Raw genomic sequence first — 18,195 nt, forward strand, 5'->3', positions numbered from 1 at the left:
TCTAGAATGTAACTCTTTAAGTCTCAAGCAATAACAATTAACCTTATTCATCTGTCCTATAATTTATGTCTGTAAAATACATTCATGAAGACTTATAAATTAATGGTGTTTTGCAACATTCAGAGCAAGTAATTAAAGCCACAAAAATTGCATGCTGTCTGGTTTAGACAGTATGCAAATCATAATTGTGGTTTGTTTAACCACAGTTTGTTCAATAAATTACAGTTGGCTGGATTGGGTACACCACTAAGCAATTACCATTTTTACAAACAATGGCTGGATTATTAAACATGCGAAACATGCAAATCTCATTATGGATTACATAATATGTAAATTTAATTATTTAGTGAGAAATGCAATAAAAATACAGAAAGCTGTGAATAAAACATTTACATTTTCCAAAAATAATCAAATACTAAAAATAAAGTCATTAGATTTTATATTTAAACTTATAGAATTTTCAAAATGTCCCCCCCCCCAAATTATAATAATGTAAGAAATGCTAGTTGTAGTAAGAGTAGTAATTGTTTTATTTTTGTAGTTATTTGTAGAAAATACAACATTAGCAATTTGGACAATAACACGCTATTTCCCAATTACTGATAGTACACTAGAGCTGTGTTTTCAACCACTGTGCCGCAGCACACTAGTGTGCCGTGACATAGTGTAAGGTGTGCCGTGGGAAAAACACCCGCTGGGTGTTTTTGCCTCGGGACATCTCTGTGTCCCGAAAGTTGCTTTCGGGACACAGGGATGCCTCTATTAAGTCCCTGCGGCCCCGCGTTTACTTTAAAAACGTGGGGACCGCTGGGAGGTAGCGCACGCAGGGACGTCACTGACGTCCCATGCATGCGCCCATAGCAACAATTGCGGAGGACCGGAGCAGCGAGGAGAACGTGCGCTGCCAACTTGGTAAGTGTTACCAGCGGCGCGTCTCCTTCGGTGTTCCAAGCACCGAAGTGGGGCAGTACACAGGCATACAGCCTTCAGTAATACACTGTATGGTTGAAGGCTGTATGTCTGTGGGGGAACTATACTGCACCTAATGTGGGGGGACTATACTGGACCTAATGTGGGGGGACTATACTGGGCCTAATGTGGGGGAACTATACTAGACCTAATGTGGGGGACTATACTGGACCTAATGTGGGGGAATTACAACCTAATGTTGGGGAACTACAACCTAATGTGGGGGTAACTATACTGCCAACCTAATGTGGGGGAAAATAAGATATATGCAAGATAAGATATATGCAGTGTGCATAGGAATTTGTTCATAGTTTTTTTTTAACTATAGTCCGGCCCTCCAACGGTCTGAGGGACCGTGAACTGGCCCCCTGTTTAAAGAGGAGACAAGTGCAGTAAGTACTGAGTGACAGTGAGACAGGAGCAGATACTGCAGTGATGGACAAGTTTTTGAAAAGGAAAGAACTGGACTCTGAACAAAATTCGCAGCCAGATGAGAGCCCAAGTATGAGTGGGGATCAAAAGAAAGCAAAGATGGTTAGCTCAAGCAAATTCTCTGGCACAAGGCAATATAGCGAAAGCTTTATTTCATTTGGATTTACTTTCACTGGAGATGCAAAGAAACCAACTCCACTGTGCGTGGTGTGTGGTGAAAAGCTATCTAACAGTGCTATGGTCCCAAGTAAACTTAAACGCCATCTCCAAACGAAACACCCTTCGCTTCAAAATAAGAATGCGGACTATTTTGTTCGCCTGCGTGAAAACACGGAAAAACAGGCAACTTTCATGAGAAAAACCACAAAGGTAAATGAAAGAGCTCTTAAAGCTAGCTATCAAGTTGCTGAACTTATAGCCAAGTCAAAAAAGTCGCACACTGTGGCAGAGACATTAATACTTCCCGCCTGCAAAGCTATTGTAGAGGAGATGCTAGGACCTGAAGCAGCTAAGGAAATAGCCAAAGTCCCACTCTCAGACAACACAATTTCCAGACGTATTAATGAACAGAGAGAGACTGAGAGCTGTTGATGAAGAGCTACGTGTGTGTCTTTCTTCAATTCCTGCCAGAATATCAGCTTTGTGTTCAGAAAAACAGGCCCAGGTTTCGCACTGAGTAAGTAAACACAAATATGAACAATTATAAAATAATTTCTTTTTGTTTATGTGATTCCTATTCAAGAGAATTACTTTATATATAGTCAATATAGGCACAGAGTTAAAAATTTTTAACATTTTCCAATGGTGGTGTGCCTCGTGATTTTTTTCATGAAAAAAGTGTGCCTTTGCACAAAAAAGGTTGAGAAACACTGCACTAGAGAAACAATGATGGCTGAATTACAAGCTGTTATCAGTTCCTTTGTTTTATCTTATGGAGATAAAGATAGACTGGTAAGAAAGAGTGCTGGAGTAATTTTCTGGAAATATCTTAGTAGAGGACTTTTCTAACATTTTCAGGCCACAGAACCCACTAGTTAAAAAAACAAACAAACCCAGAACTCTTGATGAAGAGGCAAATATCTGTGTTTAGGTGAACATTTTGCCCTTTAGACTCTCACGGAATCTCATCAAATTTTCATGAAACCTAGGATTGTGCAAAACATATTTTGAAAAGCTCAAATCTAGTAGACATGTTATGGAACAGTCTGGTCCTAATTTTATGAACAATTGGAGAAGGAAGAGGTTAATCAAACAAACAATAAAGTAAAGTAAAACAAACAATACAGTGATGACTGATCATAAACATGTCAGGAAATAGATCTTTAGTTCAGATTAAATTTACTGGTGATAAGTAAATGGAACGTCTAAAATGTTTCCAATAAGATGAACCCCGCTGCCCCGTGCATGCCTGAGGAGGGCGAAAACCATCTGCCACACCCCCTGGAGGCCAGAAACAGCCAGTTTTCTAACTTCCGGTGGGCCCAATATGTCTGTTTTTTGCCCTCCCCAGGCTCCAGAGCTTTCTAGGAGCAACGGGAAGGCGAAAAACAGTCCAACATGCAAACCATAAGTTTGGAAATGGACTTCCGGGTTGTCCATTGGCCTGTTTTTCACCTCCGGAGGCTTCAGGAGGCTTCTCTGAAGCCTCAGGAGGGTGAAAAACAACCCAACACACAAACCAGAAGTCTGTTCCCGAACTTCCTATTTGTTTGTTGGGCAGTTTTCTGCCCTCTGAAGGCTTCAGGAAAGCCTCCGGAGAGTGAAAAATGGCTGAAAATCAAGGCTGAAAAATCAGCTGGCCAGCGCACGCTGGAGCGGACAGGGCAACGCCTCATGTGCCCTCAGAAATGGCTCCAAATGCCACCTGTGGCACGCGTGCCATAGGTTCATCATCACTGCTATAGGGTTATAGAATCAGCCTATTTATAAACTTATACCAAACTTATTTATAAGTATAATTTTAAACCAGTATTTCTACACATTAGCTATATAGATGTTATTTATAGGTGAGAAAGAAGAAAATAAGTTCAAGTAGTACTTATTTTCAAAACCCTTAAAATGATTTACAAACCAAATACAAGTAGTCCTTGGCTTACAACAGCTCATTTAGTGACCATTCAAAGTTAACAATGGCACTGAAAAAAGTGACTTATGACTGTTTTTTAGAGTTATAACCTTTGCAGCATTCCCATGATCATGTGATCAAAATTCAGATGCTTGGCAATTGGTTCATACTTATGACCGTTGTAGTGTCCCAGGTCATGTGATCATCTTTTGCAACCTTCTGACAAGCAAAGTCAATGGGGAAGCCAGATTCACTTAACAACCAGGTCACTAACTTATCAACTGCAGTGATTCACTTAACTGTGGCAAGAAATGTCATAAAAAGGGGGAAAACCTCACTTAACAAATGAAATTTTGGGTTTAATTGTGGTCGTAAGTCAAGGACTACCTATATCCAAAGGAGTGCAAACTCTTCCTTATCACCTGTGAAGATGAAGCCTTTCTTCAAGTTCTTCATTTGGTGAAGGTGTATATACCTGTATTCCTCAGGTATTTTAAGTTGGTTTTATGATCTACTTTATAACTTAGAGAAATCTTGTTAGTTTATATCACAAATATTCTTTGAATAAATTGCAAATAATTTTGGAGAAACAAAATAAATTCAGGTGCTTGGGATTGTATGTTTGAAAATCTTTTTTTATCTACAAAAAAACCCTACATAAAAAATAATAATAATAAAGGGTTACTATGCTATTTTTACTGTTACTATTAAATTACTGTTACTATCATTAGTATGTCAAATAAAACCAATTCTCCATTGTACCCATCTTCTATGATATGTATGTTATAGCCTACAAAGAGATGTTTTTTACTTCAACTTCATTTGATACTTATGAAAACTTGGGCTTAAGTTGTTCATAAAATGGTAACCAAAAATATATTCTGTGTTACAAGTAACATTTTCAAGCACTATTTCTTACAGGTAAAATTATATTTAGCTTCCTTATAGTTAAAGGACTCTTCATCAACTTAAGTGCATTAAAAAAATCTCACAATATTTATACAATAACATTTGATAGAAACTTTAGGAAAAAAGCACTTTTCACCACACCATGTCTCATTTTCCAGAGGAAGGGAGGGAGTGATCACGTGTGGGTATTCTCAAAGACTGATTGGTCCAAAGACTGAGAGCAAACTCTTAAATACTGGTGCCTTCCAATCCTGGCCCAGTTTCCTCTCAGTCTCCTTGGTCCAAGCACTGTTGAGAATTGGTTATAGGTAGGATTAATTTTGTTACAATCTAGCCTTTTATTTGGTTTAATTGGACAATTTAAATTTGTTAAATTCTAAATTAGCAGCTGCGGCCCCCAGGGACAGTTCTCTGCCTCGGGCAGTTGGGAAAGGCCCTGTGGGGCATCTAGCATCCCCCCCACGGGCCCAGAGCCTCAGCCCTATCCCCGGGATTGTGGGGGTGCCAGCTCCAGGTGCAGCTTCACGGAGGGCAGCTCCATTCGGGGATAAGCCCTGCAGTCAGCCCTTGGTGAATTTGGCGCTGTCGTAGCATGCACCAGCTGACCGCGGAGCCGCCGATCGCTCTAGGCGGCTGCTGCGTGGCTCCAATTTGATTTTCGCAGCGAGAGAGGTTTGGGGGTGAGGAGTGCATGCCTGTGTGCCGCGGGGCTCCCCCTGTCACTATTTGGAGCGGCGTAGGCTGCTGGAAGCCGGGAAAGCCGCATTTTTGCCATTTAGTGCTCTCTTGCCTCCGTACAGAGCTCTGGCGGCCATTTTGGCTGCCGCCACATGCGCGAGGCCTTTGCTTCGTTCTGCAGCTGTTCGGGAGGCTCCACTACGAGCTTCCTCCTGATCCAGAACCAGCAGGTCCAGGTCCCAGTGGGGCCTACAGGGGCCTGTTACTTCTCCTCCTGCATTGGACACATGAGGGATTGGAAATTCCCCAGGGCCAAAGGAAGGCCCGATGGGGTGTGTGGGAGATTTGGTGCAGGGGTCTGAGGAGGTGCCCATTCCGAGGTCTGGCACGGCCCAGCACACGTGTCAGCCTCTGCTTTGCTGCTGCTTCAGCTGCCATTGTAACGGGGAGGGGGGCATGGTATTTGAGAGGGGAATCATGATGTGCTGGAGGAAGATTCTAGACGCTGACCTGACCATCTTACTGCGCATGTGGAGGAAGGGAGTTTCCCGCCAAGGTTAACTGTCCAGCATTCCATCCTGGTGCTGTCTTTTGAAGTTAACTCCCCCCTGACAGTTGGGTGCATTATAATTGGACTATGGACTGGGGTGCCAAGGGGAGGGGATTGAATTATACATGATATTCTTTGCTTTTGCGCCTAATTAACCAGATTCAGCTTAGGTTTGCTACTGTTCGTTTATAATTAGTAAAAGTACACTTGATTTCAAACAAATGGAGTTGAGTGGTTTCTTTCCTGATTATTAAATGAAGTCGCAGCTGACAATAAGCTGAATCTCAATCGCACCCATCCCGGAGCGAACAACTTCCGAGGGGGGTGCCCTCACAAGAAGAAAAGAAAATGTCTTTGCATGAAAGCGACCAGGAGGAAGAAGTGGGGGCAGCGGCGGGACCATCTCTAACAGAAAGACTGGCCGAACTGAGAGTGGAAGAACCTGCCATCCGTCTCAGATGGACTTGGGGTGTGGGACAGAAAGAGGAACCTGAGGAATTACAAGCTGGAGTCACGAGAAGGAGGCCAAAGAAAAAACCAGCAGCTGACTGGAGTGGCACTGGAGAAGAAGACTACAAAATCTCCCACGCCATGAGGCTCCTCGAAGAGGCATAGAGTGAACGTCGAATTCAAAAGAGAGCTGTGGAAAGGGAGCCAACAGAAGAGCTGGAGAAAAGGTACTCAATGCATAGCTTAAGGGAAACTGGAGGGATCAAAGGGGGGTGAGCACAAGAAAACCCAGAACCAGCCTCCCCCCCTGTGGCTAGAGACATTCCAAGAGCAGGAGGGGCCTCAGGCGACGCCAGATGGCTAAGCTCCCACCCTTAAGTGTAAAATATGATGGAGACCCCAGAGGCCTCGGGTTGTTTATTATTCAGGTCTGGAATTATATGGAAATATATGGGCCTGATTTAGAGACAGATGAAACTAAAGTGAGAATGGTGTTGATGACCTTGGAGAAGAAAGCAGCCGACTGGATGGTCGGGCTACATAAATGCAATTCCCCTCTCCTGAGGAATTTTGATGATTTTATGGCAGCCATGAGAAGAAGGTTCGACGACCCTTTGACCGAGTGTCGCGCTAGGCTGAAATTTACGGCCCTTAAACAGGGAAAGAAAACTGTGCCTGACTATGTGCAGGAATTTCAGGAATTGTCAGCCTATATGAGGGGGTGGTCGGAAGAGGCCTTGCTGGATCAATTCGCTGACAGCTTGGATAAAGATGTTTACCAGCAATGCATAAAGACGCCTTCCCCGTCGTTTAGAAACTTGGTATGAAAACGCAGCAGATGTGGAATTGGATTTAGTCAGACTGCGTTGCATGAGAGAGGGAGAAGTTGAGAAATCCCCCCCAGCACCTCCTAAACCCCCCCGCCCAAGGAGTGAAGGCAGGGGAACTTTTGCGGGCAAAGCCAAGCCTTTCGCTTGTTTCCACTGTGGAAAGGAGGGGCATCGTGCTATGAATTGCCGCGTCAAACTGACTCAACCCCCTCCACCCCCCGGAGGGAGGGGAAACTGGAGAAGACGCCAAGCAAGAGGAGGGAGGCTGCCTTCGCTGCTGAGAATGTTTCTTGACGCTTCGAGCCAGAGGAGGAGGGAGATGGAAGCCCCAGCTCATCTGACGAATCTGATGATGAGAATTCTCAGCGCTGGGTAAGTTCCCGATCTGGCCCTATGCTCATCCCAATTGAGCTTAGAGTGCCCTCTTCTGGCGCAATAGAGAAGCTTTTAGCTCTATTAGACTCTGGGTGTTCCCATTGCATGATAAGCCCTGAGATGGTGGAGAAACTGGGCTTAAAATTAAAGATTTTAAAAGTGCCTATTGCTTTTTACCAAATTGATGGTTCTATTGCGGGAGGCGGCCGTGCTCATTTTTCCACTGAACCCATCGAGATGTGGATGGGTACCCACCAGGAATTAATAACTTTTATTGTGGCGGCTGGGAAGGACCGGCCCCTTATCCTGGGACTCCCCTGGCTCCGTAGATGGAACCCACGCATTAACTGGAGAGAGGGTTGGTTACGGATTCGAACAACCACACCCCCTGAGGCGAAAGTTGAAACTCCAGGCTCTGAGACTACTACCCCCACACTGGCAGCCAGGGGGCAGGAGAGAATTGAGGGGGAGGAGAGAATTCCAAAGGAATATTGGGACCTCAAGGATGTTTTTAGTGAGAAATCTTCTGATAAATTGCCCCCTCACAGACCCACAGATTGCACCATTGATATTTTACCTGGAGTAAAGCTTCCAAAGCCCCAAATATATTCAATGTCCCCTAGAGAGATGGAGAAAATGAGGAAGTTCATTGATAAAAACTTGGAGAGGGGTTTCATTGAGCCAGCAAGACCCAAGGTAGCAGCGCCAGTATTGTTCAGAGAAAAGAAAGATGGCTCCCTCAGATTATGTGTGAATTTCAAAAACTTGAACTGCATCTCAGCTCAGAACCTGTACCCATTACCACTGATGAAGGACATGCTGACCCAACTGGTGAAGGGTTGTATTTTCACTAAGTTGGACTTAAGAGACGCGTACTATAGAGTCAGAATTAAAGAGGGGGGCGAATGGAAAACTGCTTTCAACTGCCCCCTTGGTTGTTTCCAATTTTGAGTAATGCCATTTGGCCTGCAGGAGGCGCCAGCAGTTTTCATGCAGCTGATTAATGAGGTTTTACATGACCATCTTTACAAAGGCGTAATGGTCTATTTAGACGATATCCTTATTTACACGGAAACACGTGAAGAACACGTGAGGCTTGTTCGCACAGTGCTGAAAAAACTCCGGGTGGCTGAACTCTACTCCAAATTATCCAAGTGCGAATTCCATCAGGAGAAGGAGAGATGCTATCGCATCTCCCACAGGGGTATTGAAATGGACCCCGCTAAGGTCAAGGCGGTCACCGAGTGGGAGGCCCCTCGTACACGTAAGCAATTGCAGAAGTTTTGGGGCTTTGCTAATTTTTATCGTCAATTTATTCCCTCCTTTGCTAAAATAGCTCTCCCAATAACTAACCTCCTTAAATCTAAGGGAGGGGCCATACCCAAATCTAGCAAGCTGCTGGATTGGACTATGGACTGTCAAGCTGCTTTCAAGAAGTTAAAGCGCCTTTTTGCAGAGGAACCAGTTCTAAAACACCCGGAAATGGACGAACCTTCTGTAGTCCAAGCTGACGCCAGTAATGTGGCTGTGGGAGCTGTACTACTTCAAGCTAATAGCCAAGGTAAATTACAACCCTGCGCTTACACCTCTCGCAAACTAACCAAGACAGAGAGACATTGGGCCATTTGGGAGAAAGAAGCTTTTGCTGTTCGCTGGGCTCTGTCCATGTGGCGCCATTTTCTGGAGGGCGCCAAACACCCTTTCGAGGTGTGGACTGACCATAAAAACTTGGAAGCTTTGAGAACGCCCAGGAAACTTTCTCCTAAGCAGATGCGCTGGGCTCAGCATTTCAATAGATTCAATTTTACCTTGAAATACATTCCAGGGGGGGGGGGATTTTATGGCTGATGCTTTGTCCAGACTCCCTCAGTACAACTGTTCTAAGCTCAGCGTGGTCCAACCTGTCATTCCCGCGAAGAGCCTCGCTGCTCCTGTTGTTACTAGACGTCAAGCAACCTCTAAGGTGGAGGTCACTCCGGACTTTCTTTCTAACCTAAAGAAGGCTCTTACTGGAGATGACTGGTTCCAACAGCACATGGATGAATGCACTATGAAGGATGAATTGCCCTGGATTGGAGCGAAATTATATGTTCCTGTATCCATTAGACCCATTGTTCTTCAACGGGCTCATGACTCCCGGATGGCTGGGCACTTTGGATTTGTCAAGACTCTACACCTTGTCAAGCGGCAATTTTGGTGGCCCTTTTTGAAAAAGGACATTGAGATATATGTTGCCAGTTGTCCCATTTGTGCTGCTGCTAAACGCCCTCCGGGTAAGCCCCAGGGGTTACTCCAGGCGGTGGCTCGCCCAGTGGCCCCGTGGAAGGAGATCTCCATGGATTTCATTGTCGAACTTCCTGAGAGTCAGGGACACACTGTTATCTGGGTTGTTACGGACTTATTCTCCAAACAGGTCCATTTCATCCCTTGCTCCAAGATTCCCTCTGCTAAATCTCTCGCTAAGATGTTCATCTCTCATGTTTATTGCTTGCATGGGGTGTCTAATCTAAATGTATTGCTCCTTATTAATTGAATTCTATGTTGTTGTTCTTTACTTTAGGCATTAAAAAAACTAAAAAAAAATAGTTTTCTCCATGATTTTTCTGGATAAGAATTTCTACCTGGTGCTTCCAATTCAAATGATAAATCCTTACTTTGCTTATTATGGTGTAAATTAATTATATTCTAATCTTCCTTAACTAAATATATTTATATTCCTTGGATGAAGCAACTTGCAGCTCTATGTCAAATTAATTTACTATTATTTTAATAAGATCAGAATTTAATGCTCATATGGTTTTTCTAATATTTTCTAATATTTCCTTATAATTATAACATTAACAAGCCCCAAGAAACAATAAATCAGAAAGACATGCACAAGTTAGTCTACTTAAGATCCAAAATTTGCAGTTTATATAAACTTCAGAATAGGTACAAATGAGAAAGCAATTAACAGGAGGAGAGAGAAGATGGGGGAGAGACCTATAAGCAAGTGCCAGGCTTTACCTGAGCATTAGTGCTACATCTGGTCCTTGCCAGGAAAAATAACATATATGCTAAGGGATAAATTGAGTTTCCTTAATCAAATATAGAGGTAGTTTCTGCTGAGATTTTCACTTTGTGTGTTATTCACAGTACCACAATAAATTCACTCCATTATCTAGACAATGATGCAGGCAAAATATTGGTTATCAAAAGTATACATTAAATGAAACCCAACCATATGTATTATAGACTATACATAGACTTTTGTTTCCAAAATACAAAATGAAAGAGCCAATAAGGTCAGGAGGAGGGGAAAAAGAGCTAGGAAAACAAGGGTAGAGCAGCATCAGGTGTTAAGTGACCTGTTATCACTTTTCCACCAATTTAGAATTTAGCTTAATATCAAAGTATAGTCTCTGCATCAGGGATAATTCACCCCCAAGAAAGTTATTTGCAACTCCTTAAAGCATCTAAGATGCTAAAGAGTCACATTATTATCCTCCAAAGCAGCCATGAAATCCAGGGAAAGAACACATATTAGTTTAAAATTGTAAACAAGAAACATGTTTGTGCTCTCATACACTCTGGATCAAGTTTCCAAGTTTTAAACCAAAGTGCTACACAGCCCTATTCCCAAATTAAAATCTTTAGATTAGACACAAAAGATAACTATCTTGAACCTAACCCAATTATAAACATAAAAAATTCTACTAAGCTAGTTGAGCAAAAACTCTAATTCACATCAGGCATCTTCCCACTTTACTACATACAGGCCATGCACATCTCTATTACTAATAAGACATTTAGTAGTTACTCTTGACTTAGTGTAACCATCAATGACTATGCTAAAAAAATATCATTCCCATGAAGTAAATTCAAAAGGTACACAGTAACAGTTAAATGAATCTGCTCCAATCAACATCCTAACACACAAAGCATTTACTATGAACAAGTGACACAAGCAGTGCTCTCATATCAATATTATACCCAACAGTGAGAAACTTCTAGCATTTCAAGGACATTTCCAGGCTTTGTGCAACATGTTAATGGCTGTTTTGCAAAACTGGAGAGACATCTGAGGAGGAGATTTAGGGGATTTTAAGGAGCAAAATGGTGCTTTAAATTAAGGGGCCACTTAACGCCTTAATCCTTCTCCCACAAATGGCTGAAATTTTGGTTCCATATATAAATGAGAGGCAGCTTTCAAGGGCAGCAAAAGGGATACATCAACTACAGTGCTCTAGATACTCTTGTTATGCACCTGATTTTTGTATATACAAATGCACATATACTAAAGGTAAAGGTTCCCCTCGCACATATGTGCTAGTCGTTCCCGAGTCTAGGGAGCAGTGCTCATCTCCGTTTCAAAGCCGAAGAGCCAATGCTGTCCGAAGACGTCTTCATGGTCATGTGGCTGGCATGACTAAACATCGAAGGTGTATGGAACACTGTTACCTTCCCACCAAAGGTGGTTCCTATTTTTCTACTTGCATTTTTACATGCTTTCGAATTGCTAGGTTAGCAGAAGCTGGGACAAACAACGGTAATGGGAGCTCACTCCGTTACGTGGCACTAGGGATTTGAACTGCCAAACTGCTGACCTTTCTGATCGACAAGCTCAGCATCTTAGCCAGTGAGCCACCGTGTCCCTTGTACACATATACTATACAAACAATTTAATAAATAAAAATCAGATGCATAACAGAAGTACCTAGAATACTGTAGAGTTTGTGTATGTGTGTGTGTGTATGCCAAATATACAGTAGCCTGCTACAGTTACTGCACTGGTGGATATCTCCTGTCTATAAAAGAAAGAAAATATAATCACTTTACACTGGCAAGACAATAAAAATTAAGGAAAGGGAGTTTATTTTTTTAGAATGTAGAATATGGATAGAAAGGCAATTAAAACAATAGCCTAGTTTTTCATACTAAGCTTCTTCACTAATTATTTTCAGTTATACTTTTCCTCCTTGACAATTAAAGTTTATAAACTTTATAAATAAAATAAAGGTAAAATATGGTTGATTCTTTACTTTGCACTGCCATGTGGCTTTCTTTTTTTTTTTTTTTACAGTATTGTATAATACTGTAAAGGGTCCTATTATATACCCTGATGTTGTACACACTACATTAATATTCTTGAAGACCGGTAATCAAACATTTTAAAGTTACATTTTTATTATGAGGAAAAAGAAGGATAAATAAGCCATATTGACTTATTCGTGTGGGTTAATATGAAAAATGAAATTATGCACAAGGATATAGATCTAATTCAGCTACCTAAAATTCAATGCATCATACACCAATTCAATCTGTCTCTTTAGTAGAATACTAAACCATTGGCTACCTGGACTTATCTTAATTGGTTAGGAATCTATGTTCTACGAGATTCAGCCCAGCTATATTTACACAACAAGCTATTCCATGGTTAACTGAAGTATAGTTTATTTATTTAACCAAGTGCCTGAATCAACAACCACAGAACTATAAACAAACTACATAGGTTCATTTCTGAGCCACAAACTAACCAAATGTTCAGTTTAGTATGTTTGAACACATCCCTCATATTAGCACAACAGTATCACTCCCTAAATCAGTACATGTGGTCATGTAAATAAGTCTTAATAAGCAAACAAAATCTTATTTTTGTAACAGTAACATTTTTTGTGTTAATACCACATTAAGCCTCCATCAATCTCTAGGGCAATATCAATATCAGATAGTACATGGATTCTATTGGTTGGAAAACACATGACTCACACAATCATCTTAACCTCTTTGATGTAATTCAATTTCTTTGACTTATTTGAACTGAGTTCCAATTCTCAAAAGAGTTCCATAACACATTACAGGTACTTCTCATTTGAAGTGACTTATGATCAATCCTTGCACTTACAAATATTGCTGCCTCCCTGCAGTCACATGACCAAAATTTGGACACTTAGCAACCAGCATATACATGTTGGCAGTATCTTGGGAGTCATGTGATCACCATTTGCAACCTTCTCATGGAGCTTTGGACAAGCGATGTTAATGAGGGAAGGTGAATTCACTTAACAACCATGGTAATTCACTAAACAACTGTAGCAAAAAAAAGTCATAAAATTGGATGCAACTTGCTTCACAACTGCATCATTTAGTGATGAAACTTCCAGTCCTGATAGTTGTCATAAATCAAGGACTCCCTATAGTGGGTCCCTTGACCCAAACATAAGCCTACAAGAATGAATTATTTTAATTAGAGAAAACAGAACTGCCCCCTTCTAGACTGAGTGCTGATATAAAAAGGTTTTGTCAAAATATTTCTAGTAGCCTTCTTCAAATCACTATCATTATCATACATGCAAGACTTCCAGAAATAAAAAGATCTTGCCAAGATCTTGCATTTAAGGGGGTGGGGGTAACCCTCAAGGAAGCCTTCCCCTCCCATTTAATAGAAACCAAAAAAGGAATCAATGCCACTCACCAGTAAGCAGTCCGAATTCACCTCAGATTTGGGGTCTTTTATCATCATCCCGATTTTTTCAAACCGGGACTCAAAGCTTTCTCCCGTCGACATAATGTTGAAGAGGCGGGTCTCCTTAATCCACAGGAAATCAAATCTGGAGGACCGGGGGGGGGGAGGGGGTTGGGGGGAGTTTGTCTCCCTGAGTTCTCCCTCTCAGAGAAGAGCCGGAGACTGGCTGGGGTTGTCCCTTGTCCTCCCCCCGTTACACATCGTCGCGCGAGCAAAGCGAACGTCGAAAACGGGAAGGGAGGCGCGTTCTCGGTTGCCCCCGCGAGTCTCTTAGGCTGTGCTCCCTAGCCCGCCGGTGCGCTCTGGTCTCCAGCCCGAGGCCCTGTGTCGAAGGAACCACATTTTGTCCCGATCAGCGTAGCGGTTCCTCCGGCTTCTCTTTGGGTATTATTAGCTGCAGAGCAGCAGCTTTGAAAGAAGGGAAGGAGGGGTGGAGGGAAAGCGCGAGGCCTACCATGAAAAACAGGAAACTTTCTCAGCGGAGCTTCATCCAGCTGCTCCCTCCACCGAGGCTCGGGCCTGAGGCGGCGCACGGCTTCATTGCGTACTCAAGCCACGGCGGAGGCAGCGCGGACGAGCCGCTTCAAGAGGCCCCCGCTAGCCCCCCCACCTCTGGGTCGGGAAAAGCAAGCCGATGCCTCCGCTTTGCTCTCCAGATGCGCGAGTTCTCTTCGGCCGCCGCGTAACGGTTGAGATGCTTTCTTCCTCTCCCTCGCTCCCTTTCTCCCCTCCTCTTCCGCGGCTTCTCCGGTTGCTGCGTTTCCCTTCCCTTTTTTCCTGATGCCGACCGGGGAGTCAAAAGTCTCGGAGAAGTAGGTGCAGCTTGCTTGAGTTCCGCTGCTCTGCTGCTGCCCCACCTTAGTCCGTCGTGGCGCTCGAGTGGGGGTGGGGAGGCGGGGGAGAAAAGAGAGAGAAAGAGAAAAATGCAAGCTCCTTCCAATGGCAGAGATGAGCGAAGGCAAAAAAGTACAAAGCCGCAGGGTAGTCACTACCGCCTCAGTACACTAGCTAATCAAGGAGGGAGCCCTCTCACAAATATGTCCGCCTTCCTGTTCAAATAGTCTAAGCCAGACCGGAGGTAAGGGCGCATGCGCCGGGGAAGAACCACCGCCGGCTGTGACCGCGGCTGCAAGCGCGCGCATGAGCGTGAGGGCCTGTCCTCCTCTTTCTACGCTTAGACGCGACCCCGTTTCGCTTCTGCCTCTTTCTCACGCCTCACCAAGGAGGGCGCGAGAATTAACGGCCGGTCTGCGCACGTGAAATCTTGAGGTGATACTAGGCGACGGCCCGCATATGTGTGTGTATACACACACACATACATACGGTAATATATAAACTATGCAATAGCATCAAAACGAATAAATCTGTTAAAGCTGGATTTGCCAGCGTTCAAATTCCAAAAAAGACGGGGATCTACATGGCAGCAAATTCAGAATTGTCCAAGGACAGTTTCTCTGTGCATTGGATTAGAGGATGTGCTTAACTCCTCTGGAGTAGATTCTTTGTGCAGCGCCTGTTATTCCGTGCCACTTTTTTGAAAGATTGGCAATGTTGTAGTTAAATCTTCTTGTGTGGTAGTGAAAGATGTGTGTCTTCAGCACCCTGGATGTTTCTCATTATGCATATCCTAAGTGGAATTCACGTTTAACGAACTCAAATCTAGCGAGATGGACAATTGAGCAAGAAAAAATTTACCATGGGTTGTTAAGTGAATATATTTTGAGAAAATAACAACTCAATGACCAACAAAGTAAATCATAAGTTGTTTTTTATTGGCCTTTTGTTGGAAGTTTGTGATAAATGGTTTGTGGCTTAACCAGTCACAATGATGCTGCTTGTTAGGGCAAGTTCATCCAGAGAGATCTTGCCATCGATCAGGAGGTCCTCTCTGCAAAAGTTATGAAGTAGACTGTATGGGCTACAAAAATCTGGATGATTAATATATGTCTGTGAAAAGACAATATTCAGAAAGTATGTTAGCCTTTTCTGATGGAAATCTAAATTTCATTTTCATGGACTGGGAGATTTCCTTTGATTTCATCTTAAGTGTTAAGGTAAACTTTAGGTTACTTTAGTGCTACTGTACTTCCATTAATAAAATACTTATTTATCTCCTACTACTTTTCTCATAAAAGGTTGCTATCTTCTTGTCACACAATCATTTAATTTGTATTATTCACGTGAAGTATAAATTTGCATATACTAAATATAATATGTACCAGTTACCTGAACAATATCCAAATTTTGTTTTTTGTTCAAGAGTCAAATTCTGTTGCCTTCCCTTTCTTTACTAATTTAGCATTTCAAGGGTATACCATAGAGTAACTTTCTGTGAAATCATTAAATCACACATCATTATTTTGCAGCATCTATCACATGGGGCATTAAGTATTTGCTACCATTTTTCTTAATTATTTAGGGCACTGATGGCGAACCTTTTCGGCACCGTGTGGCAAAAAGGGAGCATGCACATGCGCACAAGAGGAACTGCTCAGGGGGCATGCGCACACTGGAAAATGAACTTCCGGGTTTTGGCACACGCAGCGTCGCTTGTTCCTCTTCTGATTACTGCCACATATGCATGTGTGACGATCAGCTGGCTGGCGCGTATGCTCCCTCTGGAAAACGGATCACCTCTTCAAGTTTCCAGCACTGCCGCACACATGAAGGGCAGCTGATAGTTGTCCACGCATGCTCACCAGAAATCCTGAAGAGGAACGGGCAAGAGGATACAGGGTCTCTGTGCGCATGCCCAAGATGGTGTCCTGTCGTGTTTGAGGAGAGCTTCGGGGAGATGATTGTCCTTCTCGGGGGCTTGCAGGGGTACCCTATTCCATCGTTGGTTCCAGGTCTAGCTATGAGAACTTCCTGGGACTTCGGGGACACCCTGCGATTTACTGCTTCATAGCCAGAACATCGTGAGTGAAAGGGGGCGGCTAGCGGTGAGAGGAGAATGAAGAGCGTCAGTGGCTGCCGATGTGGGTGCGGTCAGCAGCGGCAGCGGGTCGCCGGGCTTGGGATCTCTGCAGCCGACGTGGATGGGCTCAGCACTAGCTTCCCGCTACCCCTCTTGAACACAGCTGGCGTGGGTGTGGTCATCGGAACACCCAGCCTGGGGTCTCTGAAGCCGGCGTGGGTGTGCTCAGCGGCAACGGCGGCAGGTCGCCTGCCTTGGGATCTCTGCAGTCAGCGTGGGTGTGCCCAGCAGCAGCCTCCCGCTACCCCCCTTGAACACTGTCGGCTCCCCCTCCCCGTGGACATGTCATCTCCTCGTTCCATCTCCCCATGATAGCATCCCATTTGGTTGATGCCACACTCTCCTCTATGCTATACTGCGACAGAACTTTATTCCCTTCGGGAACTCCCCCTTTCCCAGGAATAGCCTTCTTGCCTATTAAGACGCTTCCTTAATGACGGATCTTGGAATCCCAAGAGGTGGCATGCGAAGAAGAGACTTCTTAGGGGTTTTTTACAGGGGTTTTTTAATCAAATTTTAAGGGGAGGGCGGGGGGGTTGATACGGATTGCTCAGACAGGCTTGGGGGGGAGTCTGCCAGGGCACAGGACAGAGCTAACTAATGGGCGCGGGTCGGGAGTGCTGGGAAGGGTTGGGATTCCGGGGGAGACATTAAGCCATTCCATTGGGGGGTTCACCATCTCTACTGTTTGTGGGAGAGGCAGATATGGTGGGGGCCGAGGGCCAAATTATGTTCAGGGGGACGCGGGTCCGCTGTTTAAGAGCGATCGCGCCTTCCGACCCTCATCACCCTTCTCACACCCCTGGGTGCTCGGGATTACAGGAATCTGGTCTCCAGCTGGTGTCGCTTAACGCCAGGTCCGTGGTACATAAGGCTCCTCTCATTTACAACCTCATACAAGAGGGTAGAGCGGACCTGGCGTGCATTACGGAGACCTGGTTGGGCCATGAGGGGGGTGTTCCCCTTAGTGAATTATGCCCACCAGGCTTCCGGGCGTTTCACCAGCCGAGAGCCCAGGGCAGGGGTGGGGGGGGGGGGGGTGGCGGTGGTTATTAGGGAAAGTCTCAGACCTCAGGAGGTCACTGTGCCTCAGATAGGTGGGTGTGAGTCCCCTTTTGTGAAATGGGGCCTTGGAGTTCAGGTGGGACTTTTGTTACGTACCTGTCTCCCTGCTACGTTTTATCGGCCCTGCGGGAGCTGCTACATGTCCTAGCTGGATGGGCGGTTGATTTCCCCGGCTTATCATCCTGGGGGATTTCAATCTGCCTTCCGTGGCGAGACATCTGAGTCAGCTCGGGAGTTCATGGCTTCCATGACAGCTAAGGACCTAACTCAGTTAATTCAAGACCCCACCCATAATGGGGGATACACACTTGACCTGATTTTTGTCTCTGGGCAGTGGATGAATGATCTAGATTTAGGGGATATTTCTATCCAACCCTTGTCATAGTCGGA

General features: G+C 44.2%; 1 protein-coding gene across 2 annotated transcripts in view; it reads right to left on the bottom strand.

The window, feature by feature from the left end:
* The window catches only part of ROCK1 (Rho associated coiled-coil containing protein kinase 1), a 109,403-nt gene extending 94,551 nt beyond the window's left edge, over positions 1-14,852 (bottom strand). The window contains exon 1 of one of the 2 annotated variants that reach the window (XM_032223483.1): positions 13,713-14,852. In XM_032223483.1, coding sequence (XP_032079374.1) covers positions 13,713-13,805 — 93 coding nt within the window. In that variant the 5' untranslated portion in view covers positions 13,806-14,852. The remainder of the gene's footprint in view (positions 1-13,712) is intronic. The other variant, XM_032223484.1, reaches the window with a different exon arrangement.
* Positions 14,853-18,195: the final 3,343 nt, after the last annotated feature.

The sequence above is a fragment of the Thamnophis elegans genome, chromosome 8 (assembly GCF_009769535.1).
Source record: "Thamnophis elegans isolate rThaEle1 chromosome 8, rThaEle1.pri, whole genome shotgun sequence".
Classification (NCBI taxonomy): Eukaryota; Metazoa; Chordata; class Lepidosauria; order Squamata; family Colubridae; genus Thamnophis; species Thamnophis elegans.